Genomic DNA, 24,385 nt, shown 5'->3' on the forward strand with positions numbered 1-24,385 from the left:
CCAGGAATGCCAATAGTCCTGCAGGCCATGTCACTGGCAATTCTGACGAGTCCTCTCCTGCCTGGGATTCCTCCGATGCATCCTTGCGTGTAACGCCTACTGCTGCTGGCGCTGCTGTTGTTGCTGCTGGGAGTCGATGGTCATCCCAGAGGGGAAGTCATAAGACCACTTTTACTACTTCCACCAAGCAATTAACTGTCCAACAGTCCTTTGCGAGGAAGATGAAATATCACAGCAGTCATCCTGCTGCAAAGCGGATAACTGAGGCCTTGGCATCCTGGGTGGTGAGAAACGTGGTTCCGGTATCCATCATTACTGCAGAGGCAACTAGAGACTTGTTGGAGGTACTGTGTCCCCGGTACCAAATACCATCTAGGTTCCATTTCTCTAGGCAGGCGATACCGAAAATGTACACAGACCTCAGAAAAAGAGTCACCAGTGTCCTAAAAAATGCAGCTGTACCCAATGTCCACTTAACCACGGACATGTGGACAAGTGGAGCAGGGCAGGGTCAGGACTATATGACTGTGACAGCCCACTGGGTAGATGTATGGACTCCCGCCGCAAGAACAGCAGCGGCGGTACCAGTAGCAGCATCTCGCAAACGCCAACTCTTTCCTAGGCAGGCTACGCTTTGTATCACCGGTTTCCAGAATACGCACACAGCTGAAAACCTCTTACGGCAACTGAGGAAGATCATCGCGGAATGGCTTACCCCAATTGGACTCTCCTGTGGATTTGTGGCATCGGACAACGCCAGCAATATTGTGTGTGCATTAAATATGGGCAAATTCCAGCACGTCCCATGTTTTGCACATACCTTGAATTTGGTGGTGCAGAATTATTTAAAAAACGAGAGGGGCGTGCAAGAGATGCTGTCGGTGGCCAGAAGAATTGCGGGACACTTTCGGCGTACAGGCACCACGTACAGAAGACTGGAGCACCACCAAAAACGCCTGAACCTGCCCTGCCATCATCTGAAGCAAGAAGTGGTAACGAGGTGGAATTCAACCCTATATATGCTTCAGAGGTTGGAGGAGCAGCAAAAGGCCATTCAAGCCTATACAATTGAGCACGATATAGGAGGTGGAATGCACCTGTCTCAAGCGCAGTGGAGAATGATTTCAACGTTGTGCAAGGTTCTGCTGCCCTTTGAACTTGCCACACGTGAAGTCAGTTCAGACACTGCCAGCCTGAGTCAGGTCATTCCCCTCATCAGGCTTTTGCAGAAGAAGCTGGAGACATTGAAGGAGGAGCTAACACAGAGCGATTCCGCTAGGCATGTGGGACTTGTGGATGGAGCCCTTAATTCGCTTAACAAGGATTTACGGGTGGTCAATCTGTTAAAATCAGAGCACTACATTTTGGCCACCGTGCTCGATCCTAGATTTAAAACCTACCTTGGATCTCTCTTTCCGGCACACACAAGTCTGCTGGGGTTCAAAGACCTGCTGGTGAGAAAATTGTCAAGTCAAGCGGAACGCGACCTGTCAACATCTCCTCCTTCACATTCTCCCGCAACTGGGGGTGCGAGGAAAAGGCTCAGAATTCCGAGCCCACCCGCTGGCGGTGATGCAGGGCAGTCTGGAGCGACTGCTGATGCTGACATCTGGTCCGGTCTGAAGGACCTGCCAACGATTACGGACATGTCGTCTACTCGCACTGCATATGATTCTCTCCCCATTGAAAGAATGGTGGAGGATTATATGAGTGACCGCATCCAAGTAGGCACGTCAGACAGTCCGTACTTATACTGGCAGGAAAAAGAGGCAATTTGGAGGCCCTTGCACAAACTGGCTTTATTCTACCTAAGTTGCCCTCCCACAAGTGTGTACTCCGAAAGAGTGTTTAGTGCCGCCGCTCACCTTGTCAGCAATCGGCGTACGAGGTTACTTCCAGAAAATGTGGAGAAGATGATGTTCATTAAAATGAATTATAATCAATTCCTCCGTGGAGACATTGACCAGCAGCAATTGCCTCCACAAAGTACACAGGGAGCTGAGATGGTGGATTCCAGTGGGGACGAATTGATAATCTGTGAGGAGGGGGATGTACACGGTGATATATCGGAGGATGATGATGAGGTGGACATCTTGCCTCTGTAGAGCCAGTTTGTGCAAGGAGAGATTAATTGCTTCTTTTTTGGTGGGGGTCCAAACCAACCCGTCATTTCAGTCACAGTCGTGTGGCAGACCCTGTCACTGAAATGATGGGTTGGTTAAAGTGTGCATGTCCTGTTTATACAACATAAGGATGGGTGGGAGGGCCCAAGGACAATTCCATCTTGCACCTCTTTTTTCTTTAATTTTTCTTTGCGTCATGTGCTGTTTGGGGAGTATTTTTTGGAAGGGCCATCCTGCGTGACACTGCAGTGCCACTCCTAGATGGGCCAGGTGTTTGTGTCGGCCACTAGGGTCGCTTATCTTACTCACACAGCTACCTCATTGCGCCTCTTTTTTTCTTTGCGTCATGTGCTGTTTGGGGAGTGTTTTTTGGAAGGGCCATCCTGCGTGACACTGCAGTGCCACTCCTAGATGGGCCAGGTGTTTGTGTCGGCCACTAGGGTCGCTTATCTTACTCACACAGCTACCTCATTGCGCCTCTTTTTTTCTTTGCGTCATGTGCTGTTTGGGGAGTGTTTTTTGGAAGGGCCATCCTGCGTGACACTGCAGTGACACTCCTAGATGGGCCAGGTGTTTGTGTCGGCCACTAGGGTCGCTTAGCTTACTCACACAGCTACCTCATTGCGCCTCTTTTTTTCTTTGCGTCATGTGCTGTTTGGGGAGTGTTTTTTGGAAGGGCCATCCTGCGTGACACTGCAGTGCCACTCCTAGATGGGCCAGGTGTTTGTGTCGGCCACTAGGGTCGCTTAGCTTACTCACACAGCTACCTCATTGCGCCTCTTTTTTTCTTTGCGTCATGTGCTGTTTGGGGAGTGTTTTTTGGAAGGGCCATCCTGCGTGACACTGCAGTGCCACTCCTAGATGGGCCAGGTGTTTGTGTCGGCCACTAGGGTCGCTTAGCTTAGTCATCCAGCGACCTCGGTGCAAATTTTAGGACTAAAAATAATATTGTGAGGTGTTCAGAATAGACTGAAAATGAGTGGAAATTATGGTTTTTGAGGTTTATAATACTTTGGGATCAAAATGACCCCCAAATTCTATGATTTAAGCTGTTTTTTAGGATTTTTTGAAAAAAACACCCGAATCCAAAACACACCCGAATCCGACAAAAAAAATTCGGTGAGGTTTTGCCAAAACGCGGTCGAACCCAAAACACTGCAGCGGAACCGAACCCAAAACCAAAACACAAAACCCGAAAAATTTCAAGTGCACATCTCTACATTGCACACGCTAAGCCGCCGCCTACTGGGAGTGAATCTTAGCTTTTCAAAATAGCGAACGAAAGATTCGCAATATTGCGAAAAGACTTCTCTGGGCAGGTTCTGAGTAGCTCGAGACTTACTCTTCCAGTGCGATCAATTCAGTGCTTGTCGTTCCTGGTTTGACGTCACAAACACACCCAGCGTTCGCCCAGACACTCCTCCGTTTCTCCAGCCACTCCCGCGTTTTTCCCAGAAACGGTAGCGTTTTTTCACACACTCCCATAAAACACCAACTTCCTGTCAATCACATTACGATCATCAGAACGAAGAAAAAACCTCGTAATGCCGTGAGTAAAATACCAAACTTCTTAGCAAATTTACTTGGCGCAGTCGCACTGCAGACATTGCGCATGCGCATTAGCGACTAATCGCTCCGTTGCGAGAAAAAAATAACGAGCGAACAACTCGGAATGACCACCCATGTGCACTGCAGGTGGGGCAGATATAACATGTGCAGAGAGAGTTAGATTTGGGTGGGGTGTGTTCAAACTGAAATCTAAATTGCAGTGTAAAAATAAAGCAGCCAGTATTTACCCTGCACGGAAACAAAATAACCCACCCAAATCTAACTCTCTCTGCAAATGTTATATCTGCCCCCCCTGCAGTGCACATGGTTTTGCCCATTAGGGAACAACTTTGCTGCTGCGATCAGGTCTGAATTAGGCCCTTCGTTCCTACAGTATGAGGGCGGGATGTGCTAAACGGAAAATGCAGTAAAAACACAATTTTCTGGGATTTTACCATTCTCATATGGAGGGCTGGCAACAAAAATCTTGGGGCCCCATACAGTGATATCGCTGGGGCCCCTTCAGATATCTATATATACATATATATATATATATATATATATACGCAACAGAATTTGCTGCGCTATATAAGAAACTGAGAAATAAAAATATATAGATTTATTTATACAAATATATTAATATGTATATCTCTCCTTCCTCCCCCATACACCCCAGACTCTGTCTCTCCCCAATGACTCCATGCAGCATTTCCAGCTGCCCACATCAACCCAAAGCCCTGTATCCCCTCACCAAGCCACTCTTACCCAGGGGACAGACTCACCAGACCTGAACAAAGCACAGCAGGTACCATTCGGCCCTCACAGCCCACCAGAAGAGGCCGGCACAGGGCATTGGAAACCTGGACAGCAGATCTGCTGCCATGTCCTGTAACTGCCTTCAACAGAGCTGGACCCAGAAGAGCGAGTGTAAACTCGCGCTGCACAATCAATGTGTGACTACAGCTCGCTGCCCTATTTGGACAACATGGCTCACATCCCTGCCAGGCATTAAATGGCATATCCCTGGGGCCCTTCTGATCCTTGGGGCCCGATACAGATGTCCCCTTTGTCCCCCCCCCCCCCCCCCTGTCATCAGCCCTGCTCATATGCAGCATGCCCCGTCCGCCCGCCTATGGGCTGCTTTCCACATCCTGCCGCCGCATGCAGCCGGCGAGCACCACACACAGCGCCCCCTCACCTCCTGCTTGCAGTTCTCAGCAGATGCCCGTGCCCAGCCACCTGGTCCTCAGCAATCCCAGATCCCTTGATCATCACCCTATGGGGGCAGGGGGGTTGGAGGTGGAGCCCATACACAGAACCCTGTCCCTCCGCTTCCGCCCCCCAAGGCTGCACTGTCTGAGGGCCTGAAACAGCTACATGTGTGTCGGCAGATGATCGCAAAGGACAGCTCTTATCGGGGAGAGCTGTCCTTTGCGATACTAATTGCATATGTTACTATATATACGATTAGTATGTAGGCGAAGGGTGGCGGAATATTCCGCCACACGTTAGTACATCTCGCCCTTATTGACCTCAACATTCATTTCCACTCATTTCCAGTCAATGTTGACCACCTCACAGCTCACAATATTGGTTACACCAAGTTTAGACCAAAAGGTTGCACTGAGGTAGCTGGCTGACTAAGCTAAGCGACAGAAGTGGGCAGTACAAATATGTGGCGCTCAAACTTCCAACATGGCACATCTGGAAGTGGCACTGCAGTGGCAGACAGGGTGGCAGTTTAGTAGGGTGGTATTCATGTGACCGCCGGTCAGCTGACCGACAGTCACATGACCTCCTCCACCATCCCGACGGCTCACTATTCCGATGGTCAATAGGGACTATTTCCACTCGTGGGTGTCCACGACACCCATAGAGTGGGAATAGAACTCGAGCCTGCAGCATGGCGAGCGCAGCGAGCCAGCAAGGGGTTTGCTGCACCAACCCCTCCACGCCGGGATCCCGGCGTCGGTATGCTGCAGGGATCCCAGCGTCGGTAAGCTGACCGGCGGTCTCCTTACCGCCGGTCAGCCGTACTACACCCGTTTAGTAAACTATGCAAAAAAATAACTCCAAACAGCACATAATGCAAAGAAAAAAAGAGGCGCACCAAGGTCGCTGTGTGACTAAGCTAAGCGACCCAAGTGGCCGACACAAAGACCTGGCCCATCTAGGAGTGTCAGACAGGATGGCACTTCAAAAAAATAGTCCCCAAACAGCACATGATGCAAAGAAAAAAAGAGGCGCAATGAGGTAGCTGTGTGACTAAGCTAAGCGACACAAGTGGCCGACACAACCACCTGGCCCATCTAGGAGTGGCACTGCAGTGTCAGACAGGATGGCACTTCAAAAAAATAGTCCCCAAACAGCACATGATGCAATGAAAAAAAGAGGCGCACCAAGGTCACTGTGTGACTAACCTAAGCGACACAAGTGGCCGACACAAACACCTGGCCCATCTAGGAGTAGCACTGCAGTGTCAGGCAGGATGGCACTTCAAAAAAATTGTCCCCAAACAGCACATGATGCAAAGAAAAATGAAAGAAAAAAAGAGGTGCAAGATGGAATTGTCCTTGGGCCCTCCCACCCACCCTTATGTTGTATAAACAGGACATGCACACTTTAACGAACCCATCATTTCAGCGACAGGGTCTGCCACACGACTGTGACTGAAATGACTGGTTGGTTTGGGCCCCCACCAAAAAAGAAGCAATCAATCTCTCCTTGCACAAACTGGCTCTACAGAGCAAGATGTCCACTTCATCATCCTCCTCCGATTCCTCACCCCTTTCACTGTGTACATCCCCCTCCTCACAGATTATTAATTTGTCCCCACTGGAATCCACCATCTCAGATCCCTGTGTACTTTCTGGAGGCAATTGCTGGTGAATGTCTCCACGGAGGAATTGATTATAATTCATTTTGATGAACATCATCTTCTCCACATTTTCTGGAAGTAACCTCGTACGCCGATTGCTGACAAGGTGAGCGGCTGCACTAAACACTCTTTCGGAGTACACACTGGAGGGAGGGCAACTTAGGTAGAATAAAGCCAGTTTGTGCAAGGGCCTCCAAATTGCCTCTTTTTCCTGCCAGTATACGTACGGACTGTCTGACGTGCCTACTTGGATGCGGTCACTCATATAATCCTCCACCATTCTTTCAATGGTGACAGAAATCTATGCAGTGACAGTAGACGACATGTCAGTAATCGTTGCCAGGTCCTTCAGTCCGGAACAGATGTCAGCACTCGCTCCAGACTGCCCTGCATCACCGCCAGCGGGTGGGCTTGGAATTCTTAGCCTTTTCCTCGCACCCCCAGTTGCGGGAGAATGTAAAGGAGGAGCTGTTGACGGGTCACGTTCCGCTTGACTTGACAATTTTCTCACCAGCAGGTCTTTGAACCTCTGCAGACTTGGGTCTGCCGGAAAGAGAGATCCAACGTAGGTTTTAAATCTAGGATGGAGCACGGTGGCCAAAATGTAGTGCTCTCATTTCAACAGATTGACCACCCTTGAATCCTGGTTAAGCGAATTAAGGGCTCCATCCACAAGTCACATATGCCTAGCGGAATCGCTCTGTTTTAGCTCCTCCTTCAATGTCTCCAGCTTCTTTTGCAAAAGTCTGTTGAGGGGAATGACCTGACTCAGGCTGGCAGTGTCTGAACTGACTTCATGTGTGGCAAGTTCAAAGGGTTGCAGAACCTTGCACAACGTTGAAATCATTCTCCACTGCGCTTGAGTCAGGTGCATTCCCCCTCCTTTGCCTATATCGTGGGCAGATGTATAGGCTTGAATGGCCTTTTGCTGCTCCTCCATCCTCTGAAGCATATAGAGGGTTGAATTCCACCTCGTTACCACCTCTTGCTTCAGATGATGGCAGGACAGGTTCAGGACTGTTTGCTGGTGCTCCAGTCTTCGGCACGCGGTGGCTGAATGCCGAAAGTGGCCCGCAATTCTTCGGGCCACCAACAGCATCTCTCTGTCGTTTTTTAAATAATTCTGCACCACCAAATTCAATGTATGTGCAAAACATGGGACGTGCTGGAATTTGCCCAGATGTAATGTACGCACAATATTGCTGGCGTTGTCCGATGTCACAAATCCCCAGGAGAGTCCAATTGGGGTAAGCCATTCTGCGATGATGTTCCTCAGTTTCCGTAAGAGGTTGTCAGCTGTGTGCCTCTTATGGAAAGCTGTGATACAAAGCGTAGCCTGCCTAGGAACGAGTTGGCGTTTGCGAGATGCTGCTACTGGTGCCGCCGCTGCTGTTCTTGCTGCGGGAGGCAATACATCTACCCAGTGGGCTGTCACAGTCATATAGTCCTGAGTCTGCCCTGCTCCACTTGTCCACATGTCCGTGGTTAAGTGGACATTGGGTACAACTGCATTTTTTAGGACACTGGTGACTCTTTTTCTGACGTCTGTGTACATTTTCGGTATCGCCTGCCTAGAGAAATGGAACCTAGATGGTATTTGGTACCGGGGACACAGTACCTCAAACAAGTCTCTAGTTGCCTCTGCAGTAATGATGGATACCGGAACCAGGTTTCTCACCACCCAGGCTGACAAGACCTGAGTTATCCGCTTTGCAGCAGGATGACTGCTGTGATATTTCATCTTCCTCGCAAAGGACTGTTGGACAGTCAATTGCTTACTGGAAGTAGTACAAGTGGTCTTCTGACTTCCCCTCTGGGATGACGATCGACTCCCAGCAGCAACAACAGCAGCGCCAGCAGCAGTAGGCGCTACACTCAAGGATGCATCGGAGGAATCCCAGGCAGGAGAGGACTCGTCAGACTTGCCAGTGACATGGCCTGCAGAACTATTGGCTTTCCTGTGTAAGGTGAAAATTGACACTGAGGGAGTTGGTGGTGTGGTTTGCAGGAGCTTGGTTACAAGAGGAAGGGATTTAGTGGTCAGTGGACTGCTTCCGCTGTCATCCAAAGTTTTTGAACTTGTCACTGACTTCTGATGAATGCGGACCAGGTGATGTATAAGGGAGGATGTTCCTAGGTGGTTAACGTCCTTACCCCTACTTATTACAGCATGACAAAGGCAACACACGGCTTGACACCTGTTGTCCGCATTTGTGTTGAAATAATTCCACACCGAAGAGGTGATTTTTTTTTTGTATTTTGACCAGGCATGTCAATGGCCATATTCGTCCCACGGACAACAGGTGTCTCCCCGGGTGCCTGACTTAAACAAACCACCTCACCATCAGAATCCTCCTTGTCAATTTCCTCCCCAGCGCCAGCAACACCCATATCCACATCCTGGTGTACTTTAACAGTGACATCTTCAATTTGACTATCAGGAACTGGACTGCGGGTGCTCCTTCCAGCACTTGCAGGGGGCGTGCAAATGGTGGAAGGCGCAAGCTCTTCCCGTCCAGTGTTGGGAAGTTCAGGCATCGCAACCGACACAATTGGGCTCTCCTTGGGGATTTGTGATTTAGAAGAATGCACAGTTCTTTGCTGTGCTTTTGCCAGCTTAAGTCTTTTCATTTTTCTAGCGAGAGGATGAGTGCTTCCATCCTCATGTGAATCTGAACCACTAGCCATGAACATAGGCCAGGGCCTCAGCCGTTCCTTGCCACTCCGTCTCGTAAATGGCATATTGGCAAGTTTACGCTTCTCATCAGACACTTTCAATTTTGATTTTTGGGTCATTTTACTGAACTTTTGTTTTTTTGATTTTACATGCTCTCTACTATGACATTGGGCATCGGCCTTGGCAGACGACGTTGATGGCATTTCATCGTCTCGGCCATGACTAGTGGCAGCAGCTTCAGCACGAGGTGGAAGTGGATCTTGATCTTTCCCTATTTTAACCTCCACATTTTTGTTCTCCATTTTTTAATGTGTGGAATTATATGCCAGTATCAATAGCAATGGCCTACTACTATATATACTGCGCATAACTGAAATGCACCACAGGTATGGATGGATAGTATACTTGACAACACAGAAGTAGGTAGAGCAGTGGCCTTCCGTACCGTACTGCTATATATACTGGTGGTCACTGTCAGCAAACTGCAAAACTAAAATGTACCACAGGTATAGAATCTAGATGGATAGTATACTTGACGACACAGAGGTAGGTAGAGCAGTGGCCTTCCGTACCGTACTGCTATATATACTGGTGGTCACTGTCAGCAAAACTCTGCACTGTACTCCTCCTATATAATACTGCTGGTACCCAGTCCCCACAATAAAGCAGTGTGAGCACAGATATATGCAGCACACTGAGCACAGATATGGAGTGTTTTTCAGGCAGACAACGTATACTGGTGGTCACTGGTCAGCAAAACTCTGCACTGTACTCCTCCTATATAATACTACTGGTACCCAGTCCCCACAATAAAGCAGTGTGAGCAAAGATATATGCAGCACACTGAGCACAGATATGGAGTGTTTTTCAGGCAGACAACGTATACTGGTGGTCACTGGTCAGCAAAAATCTGCACTGTACTCCTACTATATAATATACTGGTGGTCCCCAGTCCCCACAATAAAGCAGTGTGAGCACAGATATATGCAGCACACTGAGCACAGATATGGAGTGTTTTTCAGGCAGACAACGTATACTGGTGGTCACTGTCAGCAAAACTCTGCACTGTACTCCTCCTATATAATATACTGGTGGTCCCCAGTCCCCACAATAAAGCAGTGTGAGCACAGATATATGCAGCACACTGAGCACAGATATGCAGTGTTTTTCAGGCAGACAACGTATACTGGTGGTCACTGGTCAGCAAAACTCTGCACTGTACTCCTCCTATATAATATACTGGTGGTCCCCAGTCCCCACAATAAAGCAGTGTGAGCACAGATATATGCAGCACACTGAGCACAGATATGGAGTGTTTTTCAGGCAGACAACGTATACTGGTGGTCACTGTCAGCAAAACTCTGCACTGTACTCCTCCTATATTATACAGCTGCTCCCCAGCCCTCCCCACAATTAAGCAATAGTGCATAGCACAATCAAGTTCAACAATAACGGAGAGGACGCCAGCCATGTCCTCTCCCTAACATTTCCAATGCACGAGTGAAAATGGCGGCGACGCGCGGCTGCTTATATAGAATCCGAATCTCGCGAGAATCCGACAGCGGGATGATGACGTTCGGGCACGCACGGGTTAACCGAGCCATACGGGAGAATCCGAGTATGCCTCGGACCCGTGTAAAATGGGTGAAGTTCGGGGGGGTTCGGTTTCCGAGAAACCGAACCCGCTCATCACTAGTGTATTGTATGAAATGTAAGTGCCACGAGAAACCTTATTTAAAGTGCATGTAGCCATAGGGATCTGTGTGCCTTATTACTAGTGATGTGCGCCAGCCAAAATCATGGGTTTTGGATCTGTATTGCATCTGTATTGGTTTTGCCAAAACCGCCGTTGAAGGTTTTGGATCTGTATATATATATATATATATATATATATATTTATTTATTTTCAAATCACATAAAAAACTAAAATTACAGAATTTTGGCCTGGTTTGGGGCCTAATTTGGACCTGCTCCCAGCAACAAAATAGTTCTCTAATGGGCAAAACCATGTGCGCTGCAGGTGGGGCAGATATAACATGTGCAGAGAGAGTTAGATTTGGGTGGGGTGTGTTCAAACTGAAATCTAAATTGCAATGTAAAAATAAAGCAGCCAGTATTTACCCTGCATGGAAACAAAATAACCCACCCAAATCTAACTCTCTCTGCAAATGTTATATCTGCCCCCCCCCCCCCCCCCTGCAGTGCACATGGTTTTGCTCATTAGAGAACAACTTTGCTGCTGCGATCAGGTCTGAATTAGGCCCTTTGTTCCTACAGTATGAGGGCGGGATGTGCTAAACGGAAAATGCAGTAAAAACACAATTTTCTGGGATTTTACCATTCTCATATGGAGGGCTGGCAACAAAAATCTTGGGGCCCCATACAGTGATATCGCTGGGGCCCCTTCAGATATCTATATATACATATATATATATATATATATATATATATATATACGCAACAGAATTTGCTGCGCTATATAAGAAACTGAGAAATAAAAATATATAGATTTATTTATACAAATATATTAATATGTATATCTCTCCTTCCTCCCCCATACACCCCACAGTCTGTCTCTCCCCAATGACTCCATGCAGCATTTCCAGCTGCCCACATCAACCCAAAGCCCTGTATCCCCTCACCAAGCCACTCTTACCCATGGGACAGACTCACCAGACCTGAACAAAGCACAGCAGGTACCATTCGGCCCTCACAGCCCACCAGAAGAGGCCGGCACAGGACATTGGAAACCTGGACAGCAGATCTGCTGCCATGTCCTGTAACTGCCTTCAACAGAGCTGGACCCAGAAGAGCGAGTGTACACTCGCGCTGCACAATCAATGTGTGACTACAGCTCGCTGCCCTATTTGGACAACATGGCTCACATCCCTGCCAGGCATTAAATGGCATATCCCTGGGGCCCCTCTGTACCTTGGGGCCCGATACAGATGTCCCCTTTGTCCCCCTCCCCCTGACATCAGCCCTGCTCATATGCACCAAGCCCCGTCCGCCCGCCTATGGGCTTCTTTCCACATTCTGCCGCCGCATGCAGCCGGCGAGCACCACACACAGCGCCCCCTCACCTCCTGCTTGCAGTTCTCAGCAGATGCCCGTGCCCAGCCACCTGGTCCTCAGCAATCCCAGATCCCTTGATCATCACCCTATGGGGGCAGGGGGGTTGGAGGTGGAGCCCATACACAGAACCCTGTCCCTCCGCTTCCGCCCCCCAAGGCTGCACTGTCTGAGGGCCTGAAACAGCTACAGGTGTGTCGGCAGATGATCGCAAAGGACAGCTCTTATCGGGGAGAGCTGTCCTTTGCGATACTAATTGCATATGTTACTATATATGCGATTAGTATGTAGGCGAAGGGTGGCTGAATATTCCGCCACACGTTAGTACATCTCGCCCTTATTGACCTCAACATTCATTTCCACTCATTTCCAGTCAATGTTGACCACCTCACAGCTCACAATATTGGTTACACCCAGTTTAGACCAAAAGGTTGCACTGAGGTAGCTGGCTGACTAAGCTAAGCGACAGAAGTGGGCAGTACAAATATGTGGCGCTCAAACTTCCAACATGGCACATCTGGAAGTGGCACTGCAGTGGCAGACAGGGTGGCAGTTTAGTAGGGTGGTATTCATGTGACCGCCGGTCAGCTGACCGACAGTCACATGACCTCCGCCACCATCCCGACGGCTCACTATTCCGATGGTCGGCATGCAGACCAACAGGGACTATTTCCACTCGTGGGTGTCCACAACACCCATAGAGTGGGAATAGAACTCGTGGCGACCGCAGCGTGGCGAGCACAGCGAGCCCGCAAGGGGCTTGCTGCACTCGCCCCTCCCCGCCGGGATCCCGGCGTCGGTATGCTGCCGGGATCCCAGCGTCGGTAACCTGACCGGCGGTCTCCTTACCGCCGGTCAGCCGTACTACACCTGTTTAGTAAACTATGCAAAAAAATAACTCCAAACAGCACATAATGCAAAGATAAGAGATGCAAGATGGCATTGCCCACCCACCCTTATGTTCTATATATTAAAAAGGACATGCACAGTTTAACAAAGAAATCACTTCAGCGACAGGGTCTGCCACTTGTGGGTGAAATAATTTTTGGCTAGTTTGGGCCCCCGCAAAACAAGCTACCAATGGTCTCTGAGTACACAAACTGGCTCTACACTGCGGTCTAATTTCACCTACAGTGTAGCACAAAACATGTAAGTACAAAATAAAATATATTACTGTGGTACCACCTTCACCAACAGTGTTACAAAATACGTATATGAGTCAGGAACAGTAATCAAACATTGCAGATTAATTTCACCAAGAGTGTTGCACAATACGTGTATGAGTACGAAATAAAATATATTACTGTGGTACCTACAGTGTCACTCACAATACATGTATTATAGTACACTGCCTGAGCACATCAGCCCAATGGAACAGAGCACCTCTGGAGGACACAGGTACCCCTTTAGCAGCCCCAGCCCAAACATAGCATCCCTGGACGGACACCGCAGTAACATGTCTGTTCACTACAACCTCCACAGTTGGAGTGAAATGGTGCCAATCACCAGGGATTTTTATATAATCCAAAACCTGCGAGAATCTGACAGCGATATGATTTTGCCTCGTTTTGGGATCTGAGTCAGGTGGGAAAACCCGAGCCGGATTCGGAATCGCTAAGTTCAAGTGGGTCCAGTTCTCGCATCTCTACTTATAGCCATTGCAGGGAAATGGCACTGATGAGTCCATTTGAATATGTGTATCTCTGATTTCCCCCCCCCCCCCTCCCCCCCAAGAATGTAACAGCTGCATAATGGGGATCAGTTACAATTAGAGAGTTTGCTGGACTATTCAGGGAGTTAGGGAGATTGCTGCTATTTCATGAAGTCTCCTGTAGAATGTGGGAGGGGTGGTCTTCTGTTTGCCGGCGGTCGGGCTCCCGGCGCTCAGTATACCGGCGCCGGGAGCCCGACAGCCGGAATACCGACAATTATTTTCCCTCGTGGGGGTCCACGACCCCCATAGAGGGAGAATAAAATAGTGTGGCGCGCGTAGCGCGCCACCGTGCCCGTAGCGTGGCGAGCGCAGCGAGCCCGCAAGGGGCTCATTTGCGCTCGCCAAGCTGTCGGTAAGCCGGCGGTCGGGCTCCCGGCGCCGGGATGCTGGTCGCCGGGAGCCCGACCGCCGGCCAGCCGTAGTGAACCCATGTGGGAGGGTAGGCAACTATGCAGTAGCTGATTTACCACTGTGCTACCAAGGCGGCAGCATAGGGTGGCGGGTCCCAGAGGGCCCGCTGACATGGCTGAATCATGGCGGGCCACTAGCTCATGTTTGAATACACGGGGGTGGTTGAATACTCCCGGCAGGCTGTCAGGGATCACAGCCTCCAGTGCTCGCCTTTGTCTCATCCAGTGAGCTGTGTGTGTGACCTGTCATGACATCACATACACAGAGAGGAGCCAGCTCGGGGAATGCCCAGTGAAGAGGGTGAGGAGGTACATGTATGTGGCACAGTGGCTGCCTGCCCTGCATTCCTGCAGTGACTGAATGGAGGGGAGTGTGTGTTTGTGGGGGGGATTGGCATACACTGACTGACTGGGGGGGGGGGGGAGATTTGGCATACGCTGACTGAGTGTGTGTGTTTGGGGGTTTGGCATACACTGTGACTTGGGGGTAGGGAAGATTTGGCATACACTCTCTGACTAGTGGGTTGAGGAGGAAGGATTTGGCAAACACTGAATGAGTGGGGTGGGTGCGGGGTGGGGAAGATTTGGCATACACTCTCTGACTAGTGGGTTGAGGAGGAAGGATTTGGCAAACACTGAATGACTGGGAGTGGGGTGGGTGCGGGGTGGGGAAGATTTGGCATACACTCTCTGACTAGTGGGTTGAGGAGGAAGGATTTGGCAAACACTGAATGAGTGGGGTGGGTGCGGGGTGGGGAAGATTTGGCATACACTCTCTGACTAGTGGGGTGAGGAGGAAGGATTTGGCAAACACTGAATGACTGGGAGTGGGGTGGGTGCGGGGTGGGGAAGATTTGGCATACACTCTCTGACTAGTGGGGTGAAGAGGAAGGATTTGGCAAACACTGATTGACTGGGAGTGGGGTGGGTGCATTGTTTGAGGAAGAGGGGCCCCAAATCAATGTCTTGCTTTGAGTCCAATGAGGTCTAACTCCACCTCTGGTTTCACATAAAGGTAGTCTTGTCAGTTTACTGCTGAGTAGCAGAAAGTGTGCATAAAGGGAAACACAAAGCAGTGGAAAGAGAAATATAAGGGGAATGACATGTCTTTGCATACATTCTGACTAATGATACTTCCGTACAAACATTACGGCACAATATGTACAGTACTTGCTTTTTTGGAATAGCAGAATGTAATTATTCCCCCACATGCATTGTAGTTTAAGAAATTAGAGCATAAACATATAAATGAAATAGCAGGATTTGTATGTCAACATATTGAGGTAAATGTAATAGGGTCCAAGTTGCCGGAGGTGCGGGACTTCGGGCAAGAACTTGGTTAGTTTTGAATGTAAATGATTGCCGCTTTAAAAATATGGGCATTCCCATCCGAAGTCTAGTACCTCTGGCAACTCGGACCCTTTACATATAACCCATTATCTTTATTTAAAATTACTAAAAAAGTTGCAGAGAAAATTGTATTAAATATTCACATTAAAATAGGCATGGATATAATATCATGAAATTGCTATGTACATTATACATTTTACACAAAGAACAGAGCTGGTGGACAAATAAAATGTAAATACCTACTCTCAAGAGGTTCATTGATCTTGCTGCTTAAATGTATGATACAGATATTTAGTATACAGGCGTACTGTATGTAGTTTTTTTTTTCTCCCCTCTGAGAGTTCAAAGACAGAAGAGGCAGATGGCTTGTGTGGGGGCAGCGCAAAGCATGCTGAAGTGGGCAAAATGCTGGAGGGTGACCTGCTCTCCTAGGAGTCTGCGGTAACTCTCCACATTTCAGGACGGAGTCTCTTGCTTGTACTTGGAGAGTAGGGAAATCTGATTTAGGATTATCCAGCATTTGCATATCTAACTAAGTGTGCTTTGTTTTTTATTATCATACAATTGTCCAGCAATTATACAGCAGACAACACCAATAGCATTAAACTGAACCAGCTATGCCCATGAAAATGACCTCTTGGTATAGTGCAGTGGTTCCCAATCTCGTTCCTCAAGGACCCCCAACAGTGACTTGGAAAACACTAACCTTTGTAGGTCTTTGAGGACTAAGTTTGTGAACCACAGGTATAGTGCTATTGTACATAGCATGGAATTGTCTTTATTTTGAAAACTGTTCTACAGTACATAGTGGTAGAACAACTAGAATGCTTGATGACTCTTTCTCCTTGATCTTCACGTAGACTGCCACTAGCATCAGGAGGATGGAGAGGCCTCCAGCAAGAACTGATAATAGTCAGAAGTGATAACCCAAGAAATGACCACTTCTGGAACTTAAATCTATTATGCTATTTTGCAGAGAGTTCTTGATATAGCTGTGGAACACACAAACCATGGTAGTTGGTCCATTTTTAGACTGAAGTTGTACATTATCTGTGCAGCATTAATCACTCCATCTCCTTATGGCCTTTGTTTGACGTGTGTTTGATGTCGGTTTTAAAGGTTATTCTGAAATAATATACTCAGTATCTGCATTTAAGACTGGAACCATGATCAATTTCATAGACCAGCTCTTTAGCCTTGTGTTGGAAACATATTGCCCAGTATCTGAAATAACAAAAGAGCTTAATTTAAAACACATTCCATGGTTAAAAAACATAGAAATCTAATAGCAATGACACATGTCATATAAGCTGGTATACAGTAATACTGTAAATATATAGTACAGGTTGAGTATCCCTTATCCAAAATGCTTGGGACCAGACGTATTTTGGATATCGGATTTTTCCGTATTTTGGAATAATTGCATACCATAATGAGATATCATGGTGATGGGACCTAAATCTAAGCACAGAATGCATTTATGTTACATATACACCTTATATACACAGCCTGAAGGCAATTTTAGCCAATATTTTTTATAACTTTGTGCATTAAACAAATTGTGTCTACATTCACACAAATCATTTATGTTTCATATACACCTTATACACAAAGCCTAAAGGTCATTTAATACAATATTTTTAATAACTTTGTGTAGTAAACAAAGTTTGTGTACATTGAGCCATCAAAAAACAAAGGTTTCACTATCTCTCATTCAAAAAAGTCCGTATTTCGGAATATTCCGTATTTCGGAATATTTGGATATGGGATACTCAACCTGTATATGGTTCAGTGATTAGGAAGGCACCTGGCACAGTAACTATGTTATAACATGAAGAGTCGACCCTATTCACTTTTTATAGATACGGTACATACAGTATATGCTGTACGTGTATAAGAAAGATTTCCATTTACCAAAATCTTAGCTTTCAGTTATTGCATGTACTTTATGGAGTAGACAATTTTCTCTTGTTGCCTTCACTCATTTCTTGATTGTCAAATCATTACTGTATTTGTATAAGTGTAACTACCTACACCTATTGGGGGTAATTCAGAGTTGATCGCAGCAGCAAATTTGTTAGCAGTTGGCAAAACCGTGGGGGTCATTCCGACCTGATCGTAGCTGTGCTAAATTTAGCACAGCTACGATCACTGACACAGACATGCGGGGGGACGCCCAGCACAGGGCTAGTCCACCCCGCATGTCTGGCCCGGCCCCACCGCACAAGTACAAAAGCATCGCCGCTTTTGTACTTGTAGAGTAACTCTACTCCCCTCCTGCCATGGTACAGCCACGCCTGAGTTGGACGGACCGCGCCCCATAAACAGCGGCCAAACGCCGCCGTGCCATCCCCTCCAGCCCAGCAACAGCCTCTGCTTGTCTATCAGGTAGAGGCGATCGCTAGGCAACGACGGCCGTCTGGCATGCGCCGGTGCACTGTGGCACCGGCGCATATGCAGTTCTGACCCGATCGCACCACTGCAAAAAACTGCAGCATACGACCGGGTCAGAATGAGAACCCATGTGCATTTTAGGGGGGGCAGATATATAATGTGCAGAGAGAGTTAGATTTGGGTGGGGTGTGTTCAAACTGAAATCTAAATTGCAGTGTAAAAATAAAGCAGCCAGTATTTACCCTGCACAGAAACAAAATAACCCACCCAAATCTAACTCTCTCTGCAAATGTTATATTTGCCCCCCCTGCAGTGCACATGGTTTTGCCCAACTGCTAACAAATTTGCTTCTGCAATCAACTCTGAATTACCCCCATAATCAACAGAGTTAAGTGAAGTTTCTGCACATTTAGGGGCCAATGCAGCATTGAATAAAACTTGGTCACAGATTTTCACGCTTTGTGTGCACAGGAAAAAATGCTTATGTATTCCTCGGCATGCAGCCATACACATCTTTGCCGGACAACCCGCCCACTATCAGGTCACGTAGTTTAATACTTGTCATCATCATTCAGACCAAAACTGTCTATTAACATGCTGGCATTCGGGTGCTGCATTAGATCCCTATTTTCTGTCCACAGGCAGTGCCGTTTTTAGGGCTGGGCCAGCCGTGCAATCACATGGGGCGCCTGCCCATGGCTGCTATGTGCAGTATTCTATGCAGTCTGGTCTGCCGCATAGAATACTGTGAAAAAGTCCCTCCCAAAATGGACGCTGCCTTAGAGAGGACAGTTTTTATGGATACTAGAGGAGGTGGCGTCCATTTTGGGAGGGACATAAATACAGGGCCCAGAGGGAGAAGGCAGGCAACGGCACAGCAGTGCCTGGAATGTGGCGGCAGCAAAGAGAGCAGGTTAGCAGCAGCAGCATGAAACAACCCCTGACAATGAGCAGGACTAGTTACAGTGCCTATGAGGCACGGTACAAGGGTCATTACTGTGTGGGGCATAACAAGGGGCATTACTGCGTGGGGCATAATACGGTTCTTGTGGCATTACTGATTTGGGCATAATATTATTTTCCTGCAAGGTCACGTCCATTTTAGAAAGACCACGCCCCTATTTCTGGGGCACACGCATTCCCCCCCACCCATGACAATGGGTGGGGAAGGGCACATTTTTGGGGCGTTTTCACTGGGAGCCAGATTGGCTAGGAAGAGGACAGTATGCCATTAATAGCTGTGACTCTCAGTGTTAGAAATGCTGAAGTTTGATTCTGCGTAAATGGTGGGGGTAAAAGGTAACAAGGGCAGGATGGGGAGTTGGCCCCAGGGTAGAACTATGTGGACAAACGTTTTAATAAAAGAATTACTGTTACCTTTAACTGCCAACAAGGCAGCACTCATAAAAAGCCACAAATCTTAGAAACCAAATTGTAACGGCAGACATCCGTGTTATTGCCAAAGTGTACTGGGATAACCATAGAGTCTGACTCTGAGAGCATCTTATGCAGCATTTCCTGCCAACTAAACTGCTGCAGTTAAACATCTTAAAGGGGGAGATGTACCAGTCAGCTTCTACCTATCATTTTATAGAAGGTTCTTCATAAATGCTAACTAGCAGCTGATTGGTTGCTATGGGCAACTTCTCCAAACTTTAAAAGGTTTGATACATTTCCCTCTTACTGTGCAAGCTGTAGCTGCAGATGGCCTGTCTGACGATATCTCTGGGGAATGCTCTGCAGAAATAACAGTCCAGAATCTAACCAGGGTCTAGAGCATAATATTTCCTAAATGTACTTGCATTTAGCTATGTGTTGGTATTTACTATTTGGCAGACAGATGTGACATCGCAGCAGCAATTACCTACAGCTTGCCGCGATTAGCCCCATTGTGCGCACTCAAGTCACCATACATTGCTATGGAAGTGGGTGCGCATGCATATACCCACACACACAATCGTGACACGCTAATCGTGGCAAAGAATACGTGCTTGCCGTGATTAGCTTTTAAGATGAGAAAGGACACATCTGTATATTAGGAAATAGAAAAGATTATCTCACTCTCAGCAGCAAATTGCAAAAAAAAAAAAAGATTACATTTATATGGCTAATAAAACCTTTATTTTTTTATCAACGGGTTTTCCCACCATTGGTACCAGTACAGCATTACAGAAAGTACACAGGCGTATTTGTGGGGAACTGTGAATGATGAATGTTTGATTTCTAGACACTTACCTTCTCTTCCTGAGTACTTCTATTGTTGCAGCTACACATGTACAGCATAGCAGCATAACAATGACAGCTCCAATAGAGTACTGCCACATATCCCTGGTCCTGGACGTTGGCTCTGCAAGAGAAACAGAGTTAGCCAGTGGCTAAAAGCAGCGTCCATTGCCGGAGTGTTTTAATCACTAGACCCCTAAGAGCAAAATGTATAAATTACCGTTCAGAATTTTATTTTCATATTTTTATTGATGGTCCTTCCATGGGACAAAAATGTTTTAATGTCAAGAGGGATATTGTTGCAGGCTCTTATATACAGAATACAAACAAAATAAATAGTCCAGGCGCCCGCTTTATGGCAATCACTGCAGCTCCCTTACTGAATATAGAGGTGCCAGTTCTCTATACAGGAAGTGGACAATATTAAGCAGTACATTAGGCTGCTGAGTTGCATACCAAAAAACACAATTAGACGTGCTTACAAATATAAACAAATTATTTAATAAAATGAACAATAAATATGAATAAGTGTTCACGCTTTTAGTGCATATGCATAACTATGCAATTACATAAATAGTAACAGTATTATTCATATAATAAACAGACAAATTAAACAGATATAAACTATATCTAAATATCTGGACTTTCAAACTCTGTATACAACTGTGCCGTTAGGTGCAGATGGTCAGGGCCGGCTCTAGACCTTGTGGCGCCCAAGGATTAGCCGTAGGGGTGCGGCAAAAAATAGGGGCATGTCTTCATAAAGAAGGGGCGTGGTCACAGTTTTGCCCCCTGTAGTTATGCCCCCAGTACAGTTGTGCCCCCAGTAGTGTGCCCTCAGTAGTTGTGTCCCCATTAGTTTTGCCCCCAGTACTGTGCCCCCATTAGTTTTGCCCCCAGTAGTTGTGTCCCCATTAGTTTTGCCCCCAGTACTGTGCCCTTTGTAGCTGTGTCCAGCAGTACATGAGTCTATATGTAACCACACAGCATACTGTAGATACACTGCACACACGTCAGACAGGGCTACACACATTACACACAGTTATATTACATCTCTATATGTCACCACACAGCAGCAGCAGTTATTGCACAGCAGAGACATTGCAGGGACAGTTTGCAGAACGTTACCTCCAGCAGCTGCAGGGATCCAGGTCAGCGTTCTGTTGCCCCGGCAAACAAAGCCACACAGGAGAGGGGTGCGGCGTGGAGAGGAGGTCAGTAAAGTGAAACCAATATGGACCCAGGGGATTATGGGAAAGGTCCTCACCACGAAGGGTAACTAGACGCTACAGTAGCTGCTCTTGCCACGGCGGTGGCGCCCTTGGGACAGCGGCGCCCCTGGCAAAAATCCTGCTTGCCCATGGCAAGATCTGCCACTGCAGATGGTACCCTCACCGGTGGAGGTGTTCGTTGGTAATAAATGGTATATTGCCAAACTGCAAAGAGTGAGGTTTTAACAGTCGCTGATGGCTTACAGATAAAGCTTCCATTATCTCTGCTCCGTCTGTGACTAGGCGCGCCCACCTGGGCACACCTAGTCACTCTGAGCGTCTCCGTCTGGACAAGCGTGCGCGCCCGGACGGAGATGCTCTCCATTCAAGCTTTGAGAAGCACAATCCTCACAGGAAATGTAAGTTGCCCATATACTCACAACCGTTAGGTAACGGAGAAGGGTAATAGTGTCCTGCTCAGCTGGTACGTTGAGCAGCCCACAGGGGCCCGTGCTGCTGACAGAAGATGTCCTTTTCTGGTACCTGTTAGGTGAGAGGATGCTAGGATCTGTAACAATGCTTGTTGCTAGGGTGCACTGGCCGGTTAATCGCGGCAGATGGAAATGCGCTAGCCCAGCAGAAAACTCACTGTATGTGAGGCAGCAGTAGAACACTGGGAACCGGTGCTCTGGTGGCTGATAGTATGTGCTGAGGTGGATGCAGCAGCAGATGGAACAGCCCCGGTCCAACAGTGTGGATGGAGTGCTTTTAGCACTTTGGCAGTGAGAATTAAAGTTCACCAGTGGCATATATAGCAGTTATAGCAGTTGTAAATAGCAGAGAATTGTCCAATACCAGACTATGAATTCAACGTGTTTCTCTGCTTGTTGCAGCTTTCTCAAGAATCAGATATCTAATTGTGTTTTTTGGGTTTTCTATACAGAATGTCTGGGTATAAAGTTCGCCCAGTCCAATGACACCAACAAATCCCTTCAGGCATTCACAAGGCTGTTGCCAATTAAACTAAGTCAGGAGATCCCAGCAATTAAATCCTTGTCTAGCTTCTGCTGTATATGGGGATGTTAATAAGCCATACAGCTGTATATGGGGGTGCTTATTGGCCCTAAAGCCATCCAATCAGGTTTCGCCTTCACAATACAGTGCCTTCTTTTCCATTCTGAATTTTTGCCAATCCCTCAAACCTTTCAGCAGGGGTTCCCAACAGTCCATGTTTTAAGGATATCCATACTTGATATTCATACTTGAGTGCAGGTGACTTAATTTGTATGTAAGTTATTTTGATTTAACAATCTATGTTGAACCATGAATACAGAGCCAGCCACAGGCCAGAGGCAATGGAGTCATCTGCCGCCGGGCTCCTGCTCTGAAGGGGGGCTCTTCTCCCCCCTTTCTGTGACCCCATTGAAGTAAGTTAATTGATGGCTGCCGCTACCTTTTCACTATATGAAGTTATTTCTCTGACAATTACACATAACTTCATATAGTTACAATTCTCATGCTTCCTGTACTGGAGCAAATAGTTCCATCAGTAAAGTGTCTGCTGTCAGTGGGTTCTAATCCTGGGTATGACTGCTAAGAAATGTGTGATTTAAAATAAAAGACAATGAAATGTTTATATACAGTATATGAAAAAAAAATCAGAACACTCCATACACACGCACACGTACATATATGCACACGTACGTACGTACGTACGTACGTACGTACGTACGTACATACATATATTTATCTAAATATAAGGGGGGGGGCAACTGGTATGAACTTGCCTCCGGGCAACTGTGACGAACTTACACCACTGCCACAGGCACAAGCATTTTAGGCAAATGTCTAGGGGCATTTGTAATATGTTGGAGCATCCCAAGCCATACCTGGGGTCAGCAGAATATTGGGGCACTGGAATGGCAGCGGTGTAGTGGCTACCGCGATCAAAGCTCAGCTACAATTGGACAACAGGCAACATTAGTGTCGGCGCAGAAGCAAATTCTTTACTACAAGTGAAAACATCAGCTGGAGGGCTTCTGCGCAATGCTCCTCAGCAGCTGCTCCTCCCATGTGTCTTTTGTAGAGCTACTGAGTCTTACCTCATGGCTCCGCCTCCAGCAGGCTGTACGTCAGCCACTGTGACCAAGCACAGCAAGAAGCCGGGAAACTGCAAGAGGAGAGGTGGTTGCCTGTTGTACCTTAAGTGGTGCCCCTCAGGCTCTTAAGAGTTATAAGTACTGTAAGTCAACTCAACATATACAGTATGAGTGAGTGCTGCTGAGCTGACTATGCTGTGAGGAGGGGCGTGGGTGTTGTGTTGCTGGCTGCTGCTGTGATCTGTGCTGTTGGGTGAGGGTTGGGGTGCTGGGTTAGTGGTTATGGGTGCCTTGCGAGGAGTGCTGACATACTCTGTTGGGAGATGGGTGGTGGGTTCTGTGCTGGAAGATGGTAACTGGGTGAGGGGTGCTGACATGCTGTGCTGGGAGAGGTGGTGCTGTGCAGGGTGATAGGTGCTGTTCTGGCAGAGGAATGCTGGAATGCTGTGCTGGGAGAGGAATGCTGGGTTAGTGGTTATGGATGCTGTGTGAGGAGTGCTGACATACTCTGTTGGGAGATGGGTGGTGGGTTCTGTGCTGGAAGATGGTACAATAACTGGGCGAGGGGTGCTGGCATGCTGTGCTGGGAGAGGGGTGTTGGGTGAGGGGTGCTGTGCTGGGTGATAGGTGCTGTGCTGGCAGAGGAATGCTGACATGCTGTGCTGGGAGAGGGATGATGGGTGCTG

General features: G+C 47.6%; 1 protein-coding gene and 1 long non-coding RNA gene across 5 annotated transcripts in view; one reads left to right on the forward strand and one right to left on the reverse strand.

The window, feature by feature from the left end:
• The window catches only part of LOC134949129 (uncharacterized), a 132,754-nt gene that overhangs the window by 57,747 nt on the left and 50,622 nt on the right, over window positions 1-24,385 (forward strand). The window lies entirely within an intron of this gene.
• Window positions 15,685-24,385, reverse strand: part of IL13RA2 (interleukin 13 receptor subunit alpha 2) — a 123,591-nt gene continuing 114,890 nt past the window's right edge. For all 3 annotated transcript variants that reach the window (XM_063937530.1, XM_063937529.1, XM_063937531.1), the window contains exons 9-10: window positions 20,402-20,513; window positions 15,685-16,996 (exon numbers count right to left, since the gene is read on the reverse strand). In XM_063937530.1, coding sequence (XP_063793600.1) covers window positions 16,912-16,996; window positions 20,402-20,513 — 197 coding nt within the window. In that variant the 3' untranslated portion in view covers window positions 15,685-16,911. The remainder of the gene's footprint in view (window positions 16,997-20,401; window positions 20,514-24,385) is intronic.

Source organism: Pseudophryne corroboree, chromosome 8, assembly GCF_028390025.1.
Source record: "Pseudophryne corroboree isolate aPseCor3 chromosome 8, aPseCor3.hap2, whole genome shotgun sequence".
NCBI lineage: Eukaryota > Metazoa > Chordata > Amphibia > Anura > Myobatrachidae > Pseudophryne > Pseudophryne corroboree.